At 36.7% G+C, this 21,840-nt stretch overlaps 2 protein-coding genes and 2 long non-coding RNA genes across 5 annotated transcripts in view; 2 read left to right on the top strand and 2 right to left on the bottom strand.

Moving 5' to 3' along the window:
• Nucleotides 1–9,421: 9,421 nt before the first annotated feature.
• On the bottom strand, nucleotides 9,422–9,813 carry LOC135124891 (uncharacterized). The gene is made up of 2 exons (XR_010279843.1): nucleotides 9,731–9,813; nucleotides 9,422–9,658 (listed from the first exon to the last, which is right to left on the bottom strand). It is a non-coding gene; the product is annotated as an uncharacterized LOC135124891 (long non-coding RNA).
• A 4,398-nt stretch (nucleotides 9,814–14,211) lies between these two features.
• On the bottom strand, nucleotides 14,212–14,628 carry LOC135124890 (uncharacterized). The gene is made up of 2 exons (XR_010279842.1): nucleotides 14,514–14,628; nucleotides 14,212–14,447 (listed from the first exon to the last, which is right to left on the bottom strand). It is a non-coding gene; the product is annotated as an uncharacterized LOC135124890 (long non-coding RNA).
• A 2,767-nt stretch (nucleotides 14,629–17,395) lies between these two features.
• The window catches only part of LOC135125432 (chondroitin sulfate N-acetylgalactosaminyltransferase 1), a 173,690-nt gene continuing 169,245 nt past the window's right edge, over nucleotides 17,396–21,840 (top strand). Inside the window, exon 1 of the mRNA XM_064051053.1 lies at nucleotides 17,396–17,573. The gene's annotated coding sequence lies outside the window, so the exon portion shown is untranslated. The remainder of the gene's footprint in view (nucleotides 17,574–21,840) is intronic.
• LOC135125433 (outer mitochondrial transmembrane helix translocase-like) lies at nucleotides 18,796–20,539 on the top strand. Of its 2 annotated transcripts, none has more exons than XM_064051056.1 (4): nucleotides 18,796–19,008; nucleotides 19,062–19,366; nucleotides 19,416–20,237; nucleotides 20,297–20,539. In XM_064051056.1, exons 1-3 carry the CDS (start codon nucleotides 18,838–18,840, stop codon nucleotides 20,059–20,061), a joined length of 1,122 nt encoding a protein of 373 aa, XP_063907126.1. In that variant the 5' UTR covers nucleotides 18,796–18,837; the 3' UTR covers nucleotides 20,062–20,237; nucleotides 20,297–20,539. The 2 variants fall into 2 exon arrangements, with proteins under 2 accessions (XP_063907126.1, XP_063907125.1); XM_064051055.1 differs by having other exon boundaries at nucleotides 19,416–20,241.

Genomic DNA, 21,840 nt, shown 5'->3' with positions numbered 1-21,840 from the left:
TAAATTTAAAAAGTGTTAAATTGCAAATTTCCATGCTAACGAGTTGAATTCCTAAATCTGATAGGGTGTTTATTTTTTATGTTTCATTCTATATCAAGAGGGAGGAAAGTTCTGTTAAAACAACTTGCGACCAATTTTTAGATTTTGCGATTTATCGATTTTTATAAATTTTAAATTTTCCAATTTTTCAATTTTTCGATGTTTTGAGTTTCCGATTTCTAGGATTTTCAATTTTTCAGCTTTTCAGCTTTTCTATTGATAGATCTTCCAATTTTTCAATGGTTAGTTGTTCGATTTTTCAATTTTTCGAGATTTCAGTGTTTCAGTTTTTCGATTCTTCAATTTTGCGATTTTTTGATTTCTCGATTTTCCAAATTTCTCAATTTTTCAACATTCAGTTTTGGGAATTTTTCAATATCTGGATTTTTCAATTCTTTTATATTTCGGCTTTTCAGTTTTTCAATTCTTCGATTTTTAGTAATATTCCAATGTTCCAATTTTTCTCTCGATCTTTAAATTTTTCAATTTTCGACTGTTCAATTTCCCGATTTTGCGATTTTTTGACTTTTTAATTAATATTTTTTAGATTTGCCCCCTATTTTCTCAGAGGATATGTTATTTGCCAAAATTAGTCTTATCTTATATTTTTGGAACTAGTACGTCGAGATCTGTAGATCCCTGAATTTTTTGTGCATTTTAGACAACTTTTCCAAAAGTCAAATTGTTTGTTTAAATACTCCCTTCATCAAATTTCGACATATTTTTGACTGATTTGGAAAATTATCTGATACATTTTTTTGTAGATTTCGAGCCTTAGAGTTCACTTCCGACCACGTTTCTCTGATAACTGTAACAGTTTTTTCAAAATTGAAACAGAAATTTTTGGAATTTTTAGGATATAATTCGAAAATGTTGGACTATGAACATAAACACGCTATTTCTGAAGTCAACACGTGGAAATCTACATTTCTGATTTTTTTTGGAGTTTTTCCATGTTTTTTTTTTGGAATTTTTAGCGGATTTTTTTTAATTGAAATTTTTCTAATACTCCTACCCTTTTCTTCAAATTTCCACCCATTTTTGACCATTTTTGAATCTAACTAAAGACATTGTCTTGTAGATTTCGAGCCCTAGAACTTAACTTCCGGCCTCGTTTTTTTTTTAATGATTCCATCCGTTTTTCCAGAATCGGCCGTTGGAATATCGCAATTTTTGGAATTTAAAAAGAATTTGAATTTAGAACCGAAATTTTGCATGATGAACATAAAGATGTTATATTTTTGGAATCAGCACGGTGAGCTCTATATATCCCTGAAGTTTTCCTGGATTTTTAGACAACTTTTACAAAAGTCAAATTTTTCCAATTCTGCCCCCTTCTTCAAATTTAGACCCATTTTTCACCATTTTCGAAATTTAACTAAATACATACATTTTCTTGTAGATATTGAGCCCTAGAACTGACTTCCGGCCTCGTTTCTTTGATAAATGCAACAGATTAATTTTTGACTATTTTCGAAACTTAACACATTTTCTTGTAGATTTCGAGCCTAAGTTTTTCCAGAATTGAGCGTTGGAATATCGAAATTTTGGAATTTTTTAAAATTCGACTTTAAAACCGAATTGTTTATGGATTTTTAGTCGACTTTTCAAAAGTGAAATTTTTACAATACTTCCTTCTTCAAATTTCGACTCACTTTTGACTATTTTAGAAACTTAACTAAATGCATTTTCTTGTAGATTTCGAGCTCTAGAACTTAATTCCGGCCTCGATTCTTTGATAACCCCATAGTTTTTCCAGAATTAACCGTTGTCTTATCTTATATTTTTGGAACTAGTACGTCGAGATCTGTAGATCATATGAACTTTTGTGGATTTTTAGACAACTTTTCCAAAAGTCAAATGTTTTTAATACTCAAATTTCGACACATTTTTGACTACTTCGGAAACTTAACTAAAGACATTTCATTGTAGATTTGGAGCTATAGAACTCACTTCCGGCCTCATTTCTTTGTAAACTCCAACCGTTTTTCCAGAATCCGCAGTTGAAATAACACAATTTTTGGAACAAAAAAAAAAATTAATTCAAATTCGAACATTTTGAAAATGTTGCGCGATAGACATAAACACGCTATATTTTTGGAATCACTATGTCAATATTCATATATCCCAGAATTTTTGGTGGATTTTTAGACAACTTTTTCAAAATCGAAATTTTTCGTTTCTTTAAATTTCGATCCATTTTTGACCATTTCCGAAACTTAACTCTAGACATTTTCTTCTAGATTTCGAGCCCTAGAACTCAATTCCTGCCTCGTTTCTTTGAAAACTCTTAACAGTTTTTCCAGAATCGGCCGCTGAAATATCGAATTTTTTAAAATGTGACTTTAAAACCGAACATTTTGAAAATGTGTAGCGATACTTAAAAACACGCTATATTTTTGGAATCAGCACATCGAGATCTATATATGTATTTTAGAACTTTTTGTGGATTTTTTTTAGTGTTTTTTTTCAAATTTCGAGCAATTTTTTACCATTTTTGAAACTTAATTAAATACATTTTTTTGTTGATTTCGAGCTCTAGAACTTACTTCCGACCTCGATTCTTTGATAACTCCAACAGTTTTTCCAGAATTAACCGTAGAAATATCAAAATTTTGGAATTTAAACAAAATTTTACTTTAAAATGGAATATTTCGAAAATAGTGCTCGATGAACAAAAACACGTTATATTCCTGCAATCAGCACGCCGAGGTCTACATCCCTGAATTTTTTGAGAATTTTAAGACACCTTTTTGAGTGTAATTATTAAAATTTAATTATTCCAACACTAATTCCAATAATACATTTCTCCAAAGTTTGACCCACTTTTGATCACTCTCGAAACTTAATAACTAAAGACATTTTCTTGAAGATTTGGACCCCAATTTTTGTAATTTTTAAAAAATGTGACTTTAAAATCGAGTATTTCGAAAATGTTGTTCCATGACATGGTAAACATGCCATATTTTTGGAATCAACACGGTGAGACCTTATACATATCATAGAACTTTTTATGGATTTTTCAAAAGTCGAAATTTCCCTCTTTCTTCAAATTTCGACCCATTTTTAATCATTTACGATTTTTTCAAACTTCTTCGAAAACAAAACACCAGAGTGTCAAAATTCTTTCAAATATTAACAAAAAAATAAATAAAACACCAGGAATCCCAAAATTCTTTGACCTTCTTCAAAAAATAGAAAACACCATGGGTTGTTAGATTCTTTTAAACTTTTTAAAGACCGTTAACTTACTAGGAGCCTCCAAGATTCTTTCAACTTCTCTAAAAAATAAGAACACCGTGGACCGTCAAGGCACTTTTAAACTTTTTCGAGAATAAAACAACCAAGATTTTTTAAAACTTTTTCGGAAACAAAATACAGGGAATGAACAGGATTCTTCCCTATTCTTAAAAAAATAAATAACCGCCAAGATTATTCCAAGATTTTTCGAAAACAAAACACCACCAGACTCCTTTTTCCACAATAAAATTACAGATTGTTTGGAAGATTGCCTCAAACACTTTTTCCAAAAACCAAAGTCCCTCAAATTTGTTTCAAATGTTTGCAGTGTGTGTGAAACGCGGTCGTTTCGGGGAAGTTCCAAAGTCGAGGACTTCGCTCAATTTTTACCCACCACGATCGTAACATCCGGTCAGACCCGCCGTCCTTGACGCTCGCACTTTAACATCTAGTTAGCGTCCACATTCCAGCTGCATGAAATAAGTGCATTAGCGCAATTACATTAATCCAGGTAGCGCAATTCAGCACAATTACCTACGTCAATTCCCGCCATCAAATGAAATTCACGTATTATAAAGAGCGATGAAATCGTCGAAGAATTACACGTTGTAGCCCGTCAAGCTGACGCAGGCAATCTATCATTGTTTTCGTGTTTTTCCGGCAACTTCGCCAACTTCGGTACTTTGGTCTTGTGTGTTTCGTTGCTGCCAATAATGACGAAAGTTTAAGTTGTGATCGTTATAATCGAGTGGAAAAGTTGGCAGACGTCATGAGTGTTGTTTTTTCTAAGTGCATGTCGGAAGCGCTTTTCCGCTCGTAGAAAATTTATTTAGCGAACCGCCGCACCGACTACTTGGAAATTTTAATCCGCCTAAGACTCAAAGTCCTCGAAACACTTTTTGCCCGACGCAGAATGGAGCGCTCAATATCGAGTTATTGCGTCCAGGCTTTAATAAAAAAGGACTTAATGAAGAACTGTGTCCGTGCAATATTGCCTTTTCGGTCTATATTGGGTGATTCAGACCACGAGGTTTGCGCTCTACGGACGCTATTTGTCATTGTGCCAGCAAGACTTTGGAATAATGAGGAGGTTTAATTTTGATTTCTGACCTGGAGGATGTTGCACCTGGACTAGTTATTACTTATTTGCTCAGGTGGCGCTAATTTGTCACGATGTTTGTCTGGACTGCGACGAAAAAAGGAAAAATGGTTGAGATCGTCAAGTCGCGAGATAGTGATTTATTGCTAGTAAAATCTGTCTTTAATTGTTATTACTGGAGATAAGACGAAACTCGGAGTCGTTTTTGTAATTGTCTTAATTTTACGAGTGTCGGTTTATTGCTTCGACGTCGCAAACACGGTTGTCGATGCCGAGTTTGTACATTTAAAAATTCCAACGGTGAAAACTGTTTCGATTTAATTTACTCCGACAGTGGCGAATCCCTCGTCTGCACAAACGGACCAAAATGCTGAACACTTTGTTGCAATAAATACACTAATAAAAATTGGTCGCTCCCTCGCCCCTGAAGTACAGTCCAACAATGATTTTGCAACATTTACTTTTTTGTGATTACCTCTATGCAGTAAAAACAATGTAGAACAGTGTAAGAGAAAAAGAAGTTTCATCTTCTTAAAAAAAGACAGTTGGGACCCCAGACAACGTTTCACCTTCTTTTAAAAAAAAAACAACAATTAGGGCACGTGGGAAGGTCTCACGTTCTTAAAAAAAAAGACAGTTGAGGTCCCCGACAAGATTGAGTTGGGGCCTCCGAGAACGTTCCATTTAAAAAAAAAAAGGACAGTTAGGGGCCTCGACAAGGTTTCACATTCTTTAAAAAAAAAAAACAGTTGGGGGCCCTGAGAAGTTTTCACATTCTTTAAAAAAAGAGACAGTTGGAATCCCTGAGAAGGTTACACATTTTTCAAAAAAAAAATTGGGACCCCGGAGAAGGTTACACATTTTTCAAAAAAAAAAAAACAACTGGGGTCCCCGAGAAGGATTCACATTAAAAAAATACAATTGGGAGCCCTGAGGAGGTTTCATATTCTTAAAAAGAAAGACAATTGGGGCCACCGAGAAGCTGTCGCATTCTTTAGAAAAAGACAGTTGGGACCCCCGAGATTTCACTTTTCAAAAAAACAGTTGGGACCTCTGACTAGGTTTCACATTCTTCATAAAAAACATTTGGGGTCCCCGAGAAGGTTCCACATTTAAAAAAAAAAGGACAGTTAGGGGCCTCGACAAGGTTTCATATTCTTTAAAAAAAAAAAAACAGTTGGAGGCCTTGAGACGTTTTCACATTCTTTAAAAAAAAAGACAGTTGGGATCCCTGAGAAGGTTACACATTTTTCAAAAAAAAAAATTGGGACTCCTGAGATTTCACTGTTCAAAAAAACAGTTGGGACCTCTGACAAGGGTTCACATTCTTCATAAAAAACATTTGGGGTCCCCGAGAAGGTTCCACCTTCTTTAAAAAAAGACATTTGGGACCCCCGAGAAGGTTTAATTCATAAAAAAAGAACATTTGGGACCCGTGAGAAGGTTTCACATTCTTCAAAAAAGACAGTTGAGGCCTCCGAGAACGTTTCACTTTTATAAAAAAATCAGTTGGAGTCTCCTAGAACGTTTCACATTCCTTAAAAAAGCGTACGTTTCCCATTCTCTAGAAAAGTACGGTTGGAACCTCAGACAACAGGTGGGACCCCAAGGAGGTTCTACAATCTTCAAAAAAAAAAATACAGTTGGGGCCCCCGAGAAGCTTCCACCTCCTTTAAAAAAGACGGTTGGGACCCCAGAGAAGGTTTCATTCGTAAAAAAAGCAGTTGGGACCAACGACAAAGTTTCAGATTCTTTAAAAGAAAAGCAGTTACGGCCCCTGAGAAGATTTCGGTTTTTCTTAAAGAAAATACAGTTGGGACCCTCACAAACAAGATTTCACATTCTTTAAAAAAAGATAGTTGCGATAGCCCGAGAATGTTTCACACTAAAAAAAAAGACAATTAGCGGCCAAAAAAACCAGTTTGGACCCCCGAAAAGGTTTCACATTCTTTAAAAAAAGACAGTTGAGGGCCCCGATCCCCTGAGAAGGTTCCAAATTCTTTAAAAAAATAGTTGGGACCTTCGAGAATGTTTCAATTTCTTAAAAAAATACATTTGGGACCAATGTTTCACACTAAAAAAAGACAATTGGTGGCCACATTCTTAAAGAAAAGATAGTTGGGACCCTTGAGAAAGCTTCACATTCTTAAAACAAAAGGCAGCTTGGGACCCCGTGAAGGTTTCATCTACTTTAATAAGAAAGCGTTGGGCGCCCGAGAAGGTTTCAATATCTTTTAAAAAAGTTGGGGCCTTCGAGAAGGTTTCATGTTATTTGAAAAAAAAAACAACAATTGGGGCCTCCATGCAGATTTCACATTATTTAAAAAATAACAGTTGGGGCCCCGAGAAAGTTTCACATTCTTCACAAAAACACAGTTGGCCCCGTCGAGAAGGTTTCACTTAAAAAAAAAAATACATTAGTTGGGACCTCCGAGAAGGTTTCATTCTTAAAAAAAGAACAATTGGGACCCGTGAGAAGGTTTCACATTCTTAAAGAAAAGACAGTTGGGGCCCCCGAGAAGGTTTCATCTTCTTTAACAAACAAGAGATGGGTTACCGAGAAGGTTTCACATTCTTCAAAAAAGCAGTTGGGACCTCCGAAAAGGTTTCAACTTATTTGAAGAAAACAACAGTCGGGGCCTCCAAGAAGGTTTCACCTTCTCTAAAAAAATACAGTAGGGACTCCAGACAAGGTTTCACATTCTTTAAAAAGAAAACAGTTGGAATCCCCGAAGAGGTTTCACACTGTTCAAAAAAATACAGTTGGGGGCCCCGAGAAGCTTCCACTTTTTTTAAAAAAAGACGGTTGGGACCCCTGAGAAGGTTTCATTCGTAAAAAAAACAGTTGGGACTCTCGACAAAGTTTCACATTCTTTCAAAAAAATATAGTTGGGACCCCAGACAAGATTAAGATAGTTGGGATACTCTGAGAATGTTTCACACTAAAAAAAAAAAAAAAAACAAATAGAGGCCACGAAAAGGTTTCACATTCTTTAAAAAAAGATAGTTGGGATACCTCGACAATGTTTCACACTAAAAAAAAGACAATTAGTGGCCACATTCTTAAAGAAAAGACAGTTGACCCCGTCGAGAAGGTTTCACCTTTAAAAAAAAATATATAGTTGGAACCCCCTAGAAGGTTTCATTCTTAAAAAAAGACAGTTGGGACCCCTGAGAAGGTTTCACAATCTTAAAAAAAATGCGCTTTGGGCCCCTGGAAGGTTTCATCTTCTTTAACAAAAAAGAGTTGGGCTCCCGAGAAGGTTTCAACTTCTTTGAGAAACAACAGTTGAGGCCTTCGAGAAGGTTTCATCGTATTTGGAAAAAACAACAATTGGGGCCTCCAAGCAGATTTCACATTCTTTAAAAAACAACAGTTGGGGCCCCCGAGAAGGTTTCACGTTCTTCAAAAAAACACAGTTGGCCCTGTCGAGAAGGTTTCACTTTTTTTAAAAGAAAAAGATAGTTGGGATCCCCGAGAAGGTTTCATTCTTAAAAAAAAGAACAATTGGGACCCGTGAGAAGATTTCACATTCTAAAAAAAAGACAGTTGGGGCCCCCGAGAAGGTTTCATCTTCTTTAACAAACAAGAGTTGGGTTACCGAGAAGGTTTCACATTTTTCAAAAAAACAGTTGGGATCTCCGAAAAGGTTTCAACTTATTTGAAAAAAACAACAGTCGGGACCTCCAAGAAGATTTCACACTCTTTAAAAAATAACTGCTGGGAGCCGCGCAAAAGTTTCACATTCTTTGAAAAGACAGTTGGGACCCCGAGATGGTTTCATTCTTAAAAAAAGACAGTTGGGACCCCTGAGAAGGTTTCACGTTTTTAAAAAAAGACAGTTGAAGCCCCTGAGAAGGTTTCACCTTATTTAAAAAAGACAGTTCGGACCCCTGAGAAGGTTTCACATTCTTTAAAAAGAAAACAATTGGAACCCCCGAAGAGACTTCACAATGTTCAAAAAAATACAGTTGGGGGCCCCGAGAAGCTTCCACTTTCTTTAAAAAAAGACGGTTGGGACCCCTGAGAAGGTTTCATTCGTAAAAAAAAACAGTTCGGACTCTCGACAAAGATTCACATTCTTTCAAAAAAATACAGTTGGTACCCCAGACAAGATTTCACATTCTTTAAAAAAAGATATTTGGGATACTATGAGAATGTTTCATACTGAAAAAAAAAAAATAATTAGAGGCCACGAAAAGGTTTCACATTCTTTAAAAAAAGATAGTTGGGATACCTTGACAATGTTTCACACTAAAAAAAAAATTAGTGGCCACGTGAAAAACGCGAACTCTGAAATAACCTCAATTAAACATGATGCGATAGTTTCAAATTATAAAAGAACAATCATGTTAATTGCATATGTATGTATGCATTTATTACAGTTACGTACATTTTAACAAACAATATACAGTAAGTACAGGAATAGTTCAAAAAATAACAGTGATGGTGAAATTTTACAAAAGGCACTTCTCGATTTCGCACAAACTGTTTGCGTAAAACTCTTCTACATCAGCCCCTGATCACGTTCCTTACCTTCAAAAGTTGCGCAAATACTTCCTTGTGTCAGGAAAAAAGTTAGGTTATGTTGGTAACAGCTTCTCATTAAAGAGTGTACGAATGGGAAATTTAACAATTTTTTTGTGGCAAAAGGAAGCATTGAAGGTGAGGAACGCGTGCTGTGGAAGAAAGAAGGGTCTTTTGTAAAATTTTACCAATGGGACAAAATGATTAATCTCCTCAGTGTTTTTATTTCTTAAGAGAAAATTAATGGCTTCACTGCGTATACGTGTTTAATTTATATAAATTGACAACGCAGAGTTAAAACTCCATCCTTGCGTCCCTGGGTCGATGCACTCTTTTTTTGTTTCCTAAAAATCTGGATGTCTGGGGCGAAAACTCAACACGGATTATGAAAGCACACGTGGAGTATGTAATTTTCAGACAAAGGGACAGACAGACGGAAATTGGCACCTATTTTTTCGTATTCTAGGGGTTACGAAACGTCGAGCTCATGCTCAAGAAGTGGAAAAACAACAAAATAATTTACAATTTTTTTTATTGGCCTGGCAAAAAATACGTAACACAATTTATTTATTCTTATGCGCTTCTTTCTCTTGTTGCACATGATTATAGGCAACATAACCAATTGCACACATGATGGCAATTGTTACTCCAGCACCCAATAGAACTGCCACACCTCCACCACCCGCTATTGTCATTACAAACCCCCCAATTGTTATCACCAAATTTAAAGTCGGACTGTCCATCTTAATACTCTAGAATAACAAAATTAGTACGCGATTCTTTACTTGTTACTTGTTTATTACTTGCTTAATCTTATTACTTACTTATGTATTGAAGTCGACAACAGTTTTACGCAAATTCAATCAATTGTGGTACAAAAAAAATTCCTTCCACTATGATAAGAAAGTTTCTATAACAAAATCTAATCTGATAAAAGATAAGAAAACTCGCGAACTTTCGAAAACACCCAAACTCTTCACACGTGGAGGAGCATGTTATTTTATAAAACTTATTCGGCAAAATTGTAAGATGATACGATAATTTTTTGGGAACGGCCATGAACGAATAAATTTTTTTCTAAAAATTTGAATATCTAGGGTAACAAAAACACAACACGGATTCATAACCCACATGTGCAAGAGTGTCTTAAACAGTTGGCAGCCCTGAGGTTTCACATTTTTCAAAAAAAGACATTTGGGACCCCCGAGAAGGTTCTGCTTTCTTTAAAAAAAAGACAGTTCAAGTCCGAGGTTTCATTCTTAAAAAAAAGAACAATTGGGACCCCTGAGAAGGTTTCACATTCTTCAAAAAAAGACAATTGGGGCCCCCGATAAGGTTTCACATTAAAAAAAAATACAGTTGGGACCCCCGAAGAGATTTCACATTCTTAAAAAAAAGACAGTTGGGGCCACCGAGAAGCTGTCACATGCTTTAAAAAAAGACAGTTGGGACCCCCGAGATTTCACTCTTAAAAAAACAACCTGACAAGGTTTCACATTCTCCAAAAAAGCCACTTGGGTCCATCGAGAAGGTTCCACCTTCTTTAAAAAAAGACATTTGGGACCCCCGAGAAGGTTTACCTACTTCTTAAAAAAAAAGAACAATTGGGACCGGCGAGAAGGCTTCACATTCTTCAAAAAGAGACAGGTGAGGCCCTGAGAACGTTTCACCTTTTTTAAGAAATCGGTTGGAGCCTAGTGGAACGTTTCACATTCTTTAAAAAAGGGTAGTTGGGGGCCCCGGGACGGTTTCACATTCTATGAAAAGATAGTTGGTGCCCCCGAGAAGGTTTCACTATCTTTAAGAAATACAGTTGGGACCGCCGAGAAGGTTTCACAATCTTCAAAAAAAAAGACATTTGGGGCCTCCGAGAAGGTTGCACATTCTTTAAGTTTAAAAGAAGGCAGTTGGAACCTTCGACAAGGTTTCAAATTCTTAAAAAAAAGCTATTGGGGCCCCTGAGAAGATTTCACATTCTCTAAAAAATACATTTGGGACCCCAGACAAGGTTTCACATTCTTTAAAAAAAGAGTTGGGAGGCCCGAGAAGGCTTCACATTAAAAAAAAACAGTTGGGGTATCCGAGAAGGTTTTAATTTCTTTTAAAAACAACATTGGGAATCTAGCATTAAGGATTTAAAAACTGCTGTCAAGAATAAGTTTAATGATATTTTTTAATTATTTTTTAATTTGTACCTATGGTCAATCTATTAGTATAATATATTTATTGTAGTCGATTAATCTTGAAATTTTGTTTTGGATTTTGATTTGATTTGATTTTTTAAATTTTTTGTTTATTTTTTGTATCTAAATTTTCTAATTAGACATTCCTTAAGTTGAGCTTGGTTATATTATATTATAGTTAATATATATGCATTTTTTTTTTTTTGTTGTATATATATATATATATATAATAACTTCTACTTTATGCTATAGATACTAGTGAAGCACTTTCTGCTGCTACTCATTTGATTCTTGTGTTCATACATTGTCCTGTAAATGGAAAACATTTTCTGTTGGGCAATAAAATTATTATTATTATTATTATTATTATTATTAACAGTTGATGCCTTGGAGAAGGTTTCATCTTCCTTAAAAAAACAACAGTTGGCTCCGCCGAGGTTTCACCTTCTTAAAAAAAAGACAGTTGGGACCTTGGAGAAGGTTTAACCTTCTTTAGAAAAAGGACATGTTGGGTCTCCCGACAAGGTTTCATTCTTAAAAAAAAACTGTTGGGACCCCTGAGAAGGTTTCACATTCTAAAAAAAAAGACAGTTGGGGGCCTCGAGAAGGTTTCACATTCTTTGAAAAGAAGACAGTTGGGAGCCCACGAGAAAATTTCATCTTCTTTCAAAAACAATTGCGGCCTCCTAGAAAATTTCACATTCTTTAAAAAAAGTCAGTTGGGAGCCCCCGAGAAGGTTTCATCTTTTTTAACAAACAACAATTGGGGCCTCCGAGAAGGTTTCACATTTTTCAAAAAAAGACAGTTGGGGGCTTCGAGAAGGTTTCATATTCTTTGAAAAGAAGACAGTTGGGAGCCTCGATTCCCAGATGACTCCTAGGTCTCTGATTTCACTAACCTTCCAGGAAATGGTTGTTAATACTAAGGTATATAGAAATTTTATAATGTTTTTTTTCTTGGAGAATGTTATCTATTTACATTTATATTTATTCAATAACATACCATTATTGTTGCACCAGTTTGATAATATCGTCAGGGCAGATTGCAGAGTTGAGTGACAGGGCTAGATCGTTGATAAATAGTAAAAATAAAATGGGAGCAATATGTCTACCTTGTGGAACTTCAGAAGGAATAGAAATAGGATCAGATAGAAAACTTTGGACTGATATGTTCTGGGTAGGATTTGATAGGTACGAGGCTATCCAACTATGAAGAGGGCCGTATACACCGTACATACGTAATTTATTTTTTTTAAAGAAGGGTATGATTGGGTTAAGCGAAAGCTTTACAAAAATTAAGATATATCGCATCGACTTGGGAACCTTCGTCTAATGCGTCTATAATAAATTCGTTGTAGATGGTTGCTATAATTGAAATAGGACGATAATTTGTAATCTTTGCTTTGTCGCTTGATTTATGCAAAGGTATGACATAAGAAAGTTTCCAGATGTCAGGGCAAGTACCAGAAGTTAAAGATTTAGTATATAGGATCCAGATTGGGCAGCCTAGATTGGAAGCACATTGTCTAAAAAAAAAGAAGGAACATCATCTGGACCAGGATTAAAACTAGATTTAAGTGATGTTAATTAATGTTTTACATCATCAAGACTGCTGTCGATGAAATGTAAATAAAAAACTTCTTTAAAAAATAATATGTAGTAAGAAGGTTCCAAATTCTTTAAAAACAGAACTTCCTTCGTTCTTGAAATGTAGTTCGACAAATCTTGCCGTTTTAAAATACTTATAAAATTTGATTTTGCAATTTTCGTTCTATAATTCTAATACTTGTCAAGATAAGACTGATTTTGGCAAATGACCTACTCTCTAAGAAAATAAAGAGTGGGTGGGTGGAGCTAATACTTGTCAAAATAAGACTAATTTTGTCAAATACCATACCTTCTAAGGAAATAATGGGCGGGTGGGTGGGGCTAATACTTGTCAAGAAAAGACTGATTTTGGCAAATGACCTACTCTCGAGAAAGTTTCATCTTATTTGAAACAAAAACAACAATTGGGGCCTCCATGCAGATTTCACATTTTTTAAAAAATAACAGTTGGGGCCCCGAGAAGGTTTCACATTCTCCAAAAAAACACAGTTGGCCCCGTCGAGAAGGTTTCACTTTCTTTAAAAGAAAAAGATAGTTGGGACCCCCGAGAAGGTTTCATTCTTAAAAAAAAGACAGTTGGGGCCGCCGAGAAGGTTTCATCTTCTTTAACAAATAACAATTGGGCCACCGAGAAGGTTTCACATTCTTTAAAAAAAGATATTTGGGATACTATGAGAATGTTTCACACTGAAAAAAAATAATTAGAGACCACGAAAAGGTTTCACATTCTTTAAAAAAAAGATAGTTGGGATACGTCGGCAATGTTTCACTAAAAAAAAAGAATTAGTGGCCACGCGAAAAACGCGAACTCTGAGATAACTTCAATTAAACATGATGCGATGGTTTCAAATTATAAAAGAACAATCATGTTAATTGCATATGTATGTATGCATTTATTACAGTAAGTACAGGAATAGTTAAAAAAATAACAGTGATGGTGAAATTTTACAAAAGGCACTTCTCGATTTCGCACAAACTGTTTGCGCAAAACTCTTCTACATCACCCCCTGATCACGTTCCTTAGCTTCGAAAGTTGCGCAAATGCTTCCTTGTGTCAGAAAAAAAGTTAGGTTATGTTGGTAACAGCTTCTCATTAAAGAGTGTACGAATGGGAAATTTAACAATTTTTTTGTGGCAAAAGAAGCATTGAAGGTGAGGAACGTGTGCTGTAGAAGAAAAAAGGTATTTTGTAAAATTTTACCAATGGGACAAAATGATTAATTTCCTCTGTTTTTTTATTTCTTAAGAGAAAATTAATGACTTCGCTGCGTATACGAGTTTAATTTATATAAATTGACAACGCAGAGTTAAAATTCCATCCGTGCGCACTCTTTTTTTGTTTCTTAAAAATCTGGATGTCTAGGGCGAAAACTCAACACGGATTCATAAAGCACACGTGGAGTGTGTAATTTTCAGACAAACGAACCGACAGACGGAAATTGGGACCTATTTTTTCGTATTCTAGGGGTCATGAAACGTCGAGCTCATACTCAAGAAGTGAAAAAACAACAAAATAATTTACCATTTTTTTATTGGCCTAGGAAAAAATACATAAAACAATTTATTTATTCTTATGGGCTTCGTTCTTTTGATGCACATATTTATAGCCAACATAACAAATCCCACAGATGATCCCAACTGTTATTGTACCAGCCAATACATATGCCACACCTCCAGTAGCCGCCACTTGTACTACATACTGCCCAGCTCGTATCCCAATACTTAAAGTCGTACTATCCATCTTAATACTCTACAATAACAAAAATGGTACTCGATGCTTTGCTTGCTACTTGTTTATTACTTCTTTATTACTTACTTGGGTATAGAAATCGAGAACAATTTCAGGTAAATTCAATCGATTGTGGTACATGAAAAGTTACTTTCACTATGATAAGAAAACTCCTAACAAAATCTAATCTGATAAAAGATAAGAAAATTCGCGGACTTCTGAAAACACCCAAACTCTTCACACATGCAGGATCATGTTATTTTATAAAATTTATTCGGCAGAATTGTAAGATGATAAGATAATTTTTTGGGAAGGCCATGATCGAACAAATGTTTTCATAAAAATTTGGATATCTAGGGTAACAAAAACTCAGCACGGATTCATAAACCACATGTGCAAGAGTATCCTATTTTATAAAATTGATATCATATTTACTAATGTAAATTTTGAGATAACGTTAGGGTAAGTTCAGAAAGTAAAAATAACTAATCTGGATCCATTCACCTCCCCCATCCCTCCCGTCCACAACGCTTCGAAGATAAACCAAATTTCCACCGCCGTGTTGTACGCGATTATGTTAAAGTTTAATGTCGACTCCGTATTCAACAAACTACAAACATAAATCATTACATAAAACCCGACGTACTAAATAAAATTATATCTGCTGTTCATACGAATACCACTTCGTGCACAAGGTGCTCTTCCGCCGTTAGACCATAGTTTAATATCCCATAAAAAGTTTACCTCAACAAGATTCATTATAGATATGACATGTTTCCTTCCGCGTAATTTAATTACGCCATGATAACTACACAATGGAGATTAAACCGGAGACGCCGGCGACGAACTTATTTTATTTAAGTACTTCGTACTACGGTTATGACCCGCGCTTCCACGAAAATCGAAGAATAATAATTTTCGATGTAAAGTGAGTTGTTTCAGAGACCAGCATCTGCGTCGAGAACTCTATTCGTGATTAGTTATTTATAGGCGTTCCAAGGTGTGTAGATTTTTGGGTTTGGATGTTTTTCGGGGAAGATGGAGTCTGTCGGGCTTATTATTAAAACATCAGCTTGATATTCAGCAAAGTAAAAGAAAAATGCGGCCACCGGAACAGCTTCTAAATTGCTCTATACATATTTCGGCAGAACACACAACTTTATATGCATAGTATCTGCTCAGTTCGGCTGCTTTAAATCTTCGCTTTGATAGTTTCAGCCGGCAGACGTCTCGATAAATTTTTACTTCAAAGCGGGCACGAAAAAGGTAAATTACGAGCAGGATATCGGATTCCGGCTGCAATTAGGTAAAACATGGAACATCGATCTTGGAGATCGCCGTTTATAAAATAAAAAACTTATTACAAAATCAATAACCTAGCCCGAATCGCAATTATGGAAATGGTTATCGTCGAAATATTTTATTTCGGGGGAGAAATCCCGGAATAAATTCAGAAAGCTGCATTTCTCTAAATTTCCATCACAACGGTGATGGATCGGCTGCTGTACAAGTGTTTTGCGGGTCACGTGACGCCCATCATTCTTTGTGACGTGCGTAATGTCGAAAACTCATTAAAATGGACATTCTCCCCGAATCGCACCGGCAGGTAGCGAACTCCAAGCTGGAAATTTTCTTTAATTAACAGTAAAAACAATGCAGCGAATTAATAATTACAACTTTCCCGTCGGAGCGCAAACCTGGAGCTTAAACGAGCTTATTTTCATAATAAACCGGCGAATTCGCGTCGGCTTTGAATCATCTCTCCGCAAGAAGTACAACCAGTCATGGGGAAACGATCGAAGACAGTTTCCCAGACGACGCTTGATCAGAGTATCAAAGCGCGCCGAAATCGCACTTAAATAGGCAAAATTTAAAAATTAATTACACTTTTCGGCGAAAATGAAAATTTCGCTTATTAAAGTCGAGTCAAAGGCGGCGGAAATGGCTTTGGGGAAACTTTTTAAAAAGTCGGCGAGAAAGCGAAATTTTCTTATTAATTTCGCACGTTTCGAGCTAGGCTGATAAGTGAGCTATGAGCAGAGACGGTATTTTTAGAAGAGTAGGCTGTGTGGGTAGTTTTCCAATTACATGCCATGAAATGCGTAAGTTTGAGCGATTGTTTGTTTATAATTGTGAAATTACAATGAGTGCAAGTTCGAGCGATTAGGTGTGTTTCGGGAGGGCTTCGGGGAATTTCCTCGGGGATTTACATAACTAACGGTAGTTTGTTTGAAGGATCACTTAGGAAGTTATCTTGTTAATGCAGCACAATGTAGTCGAGATATTTCGGCGTTATCTGTAATTATCGCTTCGTTATTATTAATTACTTTTCGGGTCGTAATAATTGATTTCATCGACTGAGGAGCCGACACAAAAGTCCGGGAGAGGCAGAAGAGGGGACTCGTTGCAGGTGCAAATGTACAAGCAAACATCAATTCTTATTTTTATACTTTATTAAGTTATAAAGGTGTCAGTGGAAAAGTATGAAAGGCCAACGAATCGTACAAATGATTCATGAACACAAGTCGTAACACACTCGACTACGCCTCGGGCGCGAAGTTTTTACCAAAATGCAACAAAAAACAACTCATCAACATCTTTTTTAAATGTTAATAACACACTTAAAATTCAGTGTCAAAGTCTTACATTCAAGGCGTTGTTGTTCTCGAAATTACTTCAACTATTCTTTAAAAATCTGACTCTATAATGGGTGCAGAAGAGGGGAATCGTTGTTATATATACATATATCATCTAACTCAAAATCAAGTTCCTACTTAACTTTTGAACCCAGTTCAAAAATGGCACCAACCCCAAACCCTACACCCCTCCTGCTCCTTCGAGCCGGATCCATCTCCTTTTCTTCGAAATTCGAAAACGGCCCCCGGGCCCCTGCCCCCTCCCCATCCCCGGCGGCACATTTCGCACGCTTCCTGCAGCACAATTCGCGCAAGCTCCACTCGCGACTCCGAGTCCTGGCCGGCGAAATCGCAGTAGCGACGCGGATGCCGCAGCGTCTCGACGCCGATTCCTCCAGGACGAAGGACAACGCGGCGCCGTCATGTGACTGGTCGGTTTCGTGGCGACGTCGATCCACCGCGTGTTTCCAGTGTTGGCAGGTGTTCGCTCGAACTTGAACTGCAGCACAAGGTAAACTTTGTCTATGTAAATCAAGGCCGGAGGTGTTTTTCACGTGGTCGGCGACGTGATGTAATGATCGCACAGGTTGCCCTCCATGGGTGGCGATGGGCAGGGGTGCTTGGGGGGTATCGATTGGGCGTTTTACCGGGAGCCGAGTTAATTACGAAATTAATTAATAATTATTGTTGAATGGTGGGGAGTGAGGAGGTGATGGGGACGTAATTGGTGTCTTTCTTTGTGGTGGAGGAGGCGGCGTTGAATTGAGAATGAAATGGGGGACAAAGGGTTTTGAAATTTTCAAATCGTGTGTGAAATCTTGGTTGCATAATTTTCACGAATTTCGTGCGTTTGTAATGAAACGTGTGATTTGGGTGTTCGATGATCGTAGAACACGAATATGCAAGTTTATGCGTTCCGGTTACCTATTTTTTGTGGAGTTATAAATGTAGAAACATGTAGCGAGTCCCCTCATGTTTACGAACGGGACCTACATTTATTTGCATTTTGACATGCAATGTCATTCTTATCATTATACCAATTCTAAATCGCATCAGTGTATATAGGTCATAAATTTTCGACATCCACGAACTTGCAAATCCTGATAAATATGAATAAATCTTATCTTTTTTAAGTTTTGCGACAAATCAAAATATTCATGTACTGTTCTACTATTGCGTAAGTTATTTCAGTGCAAACTTTGTAAACATTTCCAAACATTATTATTACTATTAATGATATTATTATATAAATTTAAAAAAGTACTCAGTGAAAAATCGTCAGTAATTCGTGCGTATATATACACAACAAACACTGATAAGGATCAAAATGGTTTGAAATCAGTCTAACGAAACATGCAATTGAAAAACTAAAACGTAGGAACTGAGGACCTATAATGGCGCAACAACTTGTAGCGATTCCCCTCGTCTTCACCAAACGTACATAGTTGTGTCTCTTTTACACATGCATACGTTTGAATTCATCCCAAAAGTGCGATTCTGTGGGCGAGTGTTCCACCAACCCTCGAACATTAACAACGCTCTTAACCTCAAAAATTAATTGTTGCAAGATTCTAGACAATTTGTAGCGAGTTCCCTCGTCTTCATAAAACAGACCTACGTGTTACTTATTTAAAGTCGGATTTTTTCACTTTTAAACATTTTCGTGGGCTTTAGCGTCTTATTTCTTCGAAATCGTTAGTAAATCTCATAGATAACTGATAATGGAAACAAACACTGATAAGCATTGACACGTCCTGAGACCAGTCGAACCCAACATGGCAGACTTAAAAGACCAAAGTTCCGTAGCTGCGGCGGATTATTACCAAGTTATAGTAGATAACGTAAAATTGGGCATGACCCATGGCTTCGCTGTAGGCATCCTGATCCTCGTGGGTTTGGGTATCAAAATCAAGTTCTTTGGCGCGAAAAACAAGCAAAAAAACAAGGTAATTTGTAATTTCCTCCGGGTCTAGTTTCCCGATTAAAAACCGAATTCTAGGCGAAGGCTCTTTTAACCTCTTTGGGTCTCCAAAGTGTGATCCCGACCCTGAACGACTACGAGCTTTCCATAGCGTCCCAACTCGTCAAACCATCTGACATTCACGTCACCTTCAAGGACGTCGCCGGTCTCGACGCCACCGTCGCCACCATCAAAAGCAACATCATTTTCCCTCTATTGACCTACCGCTTCCTCAAGAACAAGTCGCGCCACTTTGCCCCTCCCAAAGGGGTTCTCTTGTACGGTCCTCCAGGTTGCGGCAAAACCCTCCTGGCTAAAGCCACCGCCAAGGAAGCCAACGCCAGGTAAACCCGTCCTAGCTCACCATCGAGCTCTACAACGTGTTAACTCCAGATTCCTCAACTTGGAAATCCCCACTCTCACCGACAAGTGGTACGGGGAATCCCAGAAGTTCGCCCTTGCTGTGTTCACCCTCGCGCAGAAGATCCAACCCTGTATTATTTTCATTGATGAAATCGACACGTTCTTGAGGGCTAGGGGGACGTCGGATCACGAGGTTACAGCTATGGTGAAGGCGCAATTCATGATGTTGTGGGACGGGCTGCTTTCGGAGGAAGACGGGGGGGTTATAGTCATGGGGGCTACCAATAGGCCGTTTGACGTAGACGAGGCCATTTTGCGTCGGATGCCCACCAAGCTGGAAGTATCGAAGCCCGATTTTGCCAAGAGGAAGGCGATTTTGGAGCTGTTTCTGGATGGGGAGGTGTTAGTGGACGTGGATTTGGATAAGTTGGCGGAAAGGACGGATGGGTCGTCTGGGAGCGATTTGAAGGAGTTGTGTCGGAGGGGGGTTTCGGCACCTATGAGGGAAGCTGAGGGGACGGTTTTGAGGTTTGTGGAAAAGGGGGACGAGGAGGGGTTGGAGGAGTTTTTGGGGAGTTTGAGGGGGGTGGAGTTTGACGACTTCGAGACGGCTTTGAAGAGTATGGAAAATGATAACAAGTGGAGGAGTGAGCATGAGCACTGTCATGATCACTAATTGTTTAATCAAGATACGATAATGATTTGGTGCGCAAAATTGCGTAAGAAAGTTTCGGTGCTTCCCATTTTTTATCAGTATAGTTTTTTTAGTAACAAGCTTGTTATCATAGTAAACGTAATTTTCTAAGTATTAGGATTGCTTGAATTCACGTGAAACTGATCCAATTTTTACAAGTAGGTAAGTAACAAACAAGTAGTACATAAAACACCAAATTTTATTTTTCTTATTGTAGAGTACTAAGATGACTAGTGACTCTTTAAACGTTGTGCTAAAAGCTGGGGAGTATACAGCGACATTCGCTGCTACTGGAGGAGTAGCATATTTCCTGGGTTTTGGATTCGCCACTGCGATTGTACTTGCGGTCGGTGTGTTCGGTGCATACAAATTGTACCAAATTAATCAAGGGGGCAAAAACAAACACTCCTAATTATTGTTTTAGCATTTTTCTACTATGCCAATATAAAATAATAAATTATTTTGTTTTCTTGTACATATATTTACCTCTTATTTCCATTGTGCCATTGCTGAAAAAACTGCCGTCAAAATACAGTTTGGTAATGTAATGGTGTGTCTGTTTGATGAAGAAGAAGATACTCGCCACAAGTTGTTAAGTACATTGTTCGCAATTCTCATTTATTCTATCCAACACATTCTCCTTTACTGAGTTCGGTATTTCTTAGATAATTTCAACTAGTGTTTTGATGATTTTTACATTGATGTGTGACATTATTATCGATTTTTGTTTCTTTTATCATTTCTCGAGAATGTAGGTGTCTCGGATAAAATTCCAGAGCTTATAACTTGAAAGCGGATAGAAATGATGAAATTTTAGAAACGCAATTGTTTTTAGCTTGAATGGAGACCGTTAATTTAGTATATGGCTGCGAACCTATATTTACGTGATTATTTCATTTTCAGTCGATAAAAAATAAATAAATTTTATGAATATGAAAAAAATGAAGATGATTGAAATACTAGTTTATTTAAATAAAAAAGTCATTTAAATTCTTATATTCAAACAATACGTGCTGAATAATTGATAGATTATTATTGTCTGGATCACATGAGAATCGTTATCTTGTCGGCAGCTCCAGGTTTCTGTGAATATACCGGGTGTATCGAAAATGGCGGATTAGTTCTCTAGTACGTTCTTAGCAATCAACTGAAGTCTGGAAAAAATAGTAAAGACATTCTTTCTCACATTTTGGTGAAGCTATAGGTCATTATCCGTTCTAGAAAAAAATGTGATTTGCTCTTTCTTGCTTAATTCTAAAGTGAAATGATAACATTGCATGTGTGAATTTATAAATAACATGTAGATGTTCTTCAAAATCCATACTTAACTTCATCTCAAAATTGTTGAAATTCGTTTAACTGAAAAGAACTAATGTGGTTAAAATTAAATGTTCCATAACTTCAAATTGAACATATTTGTAAAAAACCAGATGATCTGGAGACTCGGTTTCCGGTTTTAGAGCCACCTCGGTGCTCTTTAAAATGATACAAATGTTCATAAAAAAACTACAGGAGTATCTTTAAGAATAAAAAAGTTACAGGGGTTGTATCAATTAAATGAGACACCCTGTGTAATATGTATAGAAGTTATAATAATATTGCTCCACTTGCAGTATCAAACATTTTATTTATCTATGTAAAAAAGCGTTGAAATTCCTGAATGTCTCATACCTATTTTTAGTAATTACTGATCAGTGATTAGTTGAATGATTGTATTGTATTGATTTTTTGTTGTAAGTATTGTGTATACTTATCTTAAGA

Source organism: Zophobas morio, unplaced genomic scaffold, assembly GCF_036711695.1.
Source record: "Zophobas morio isolate AGI-343-1 ecotype UQ-CSIRO unplaced genomic scaffold, CSIRO_AGI_Zmor_V1 ptg000008l, whole genome shotgun sequence".
NCBI lineage: Eukaryota > Metazoa > Arthropoda > Insecta > Coleoptera > Tenebrionidae > Zophobas > Zophobas morio.
The sequence above is the reverse complement of the archived record's forward strand: the minus strand, read 5'-3'. Positions and strand labels throughout refer to the sequence as shown.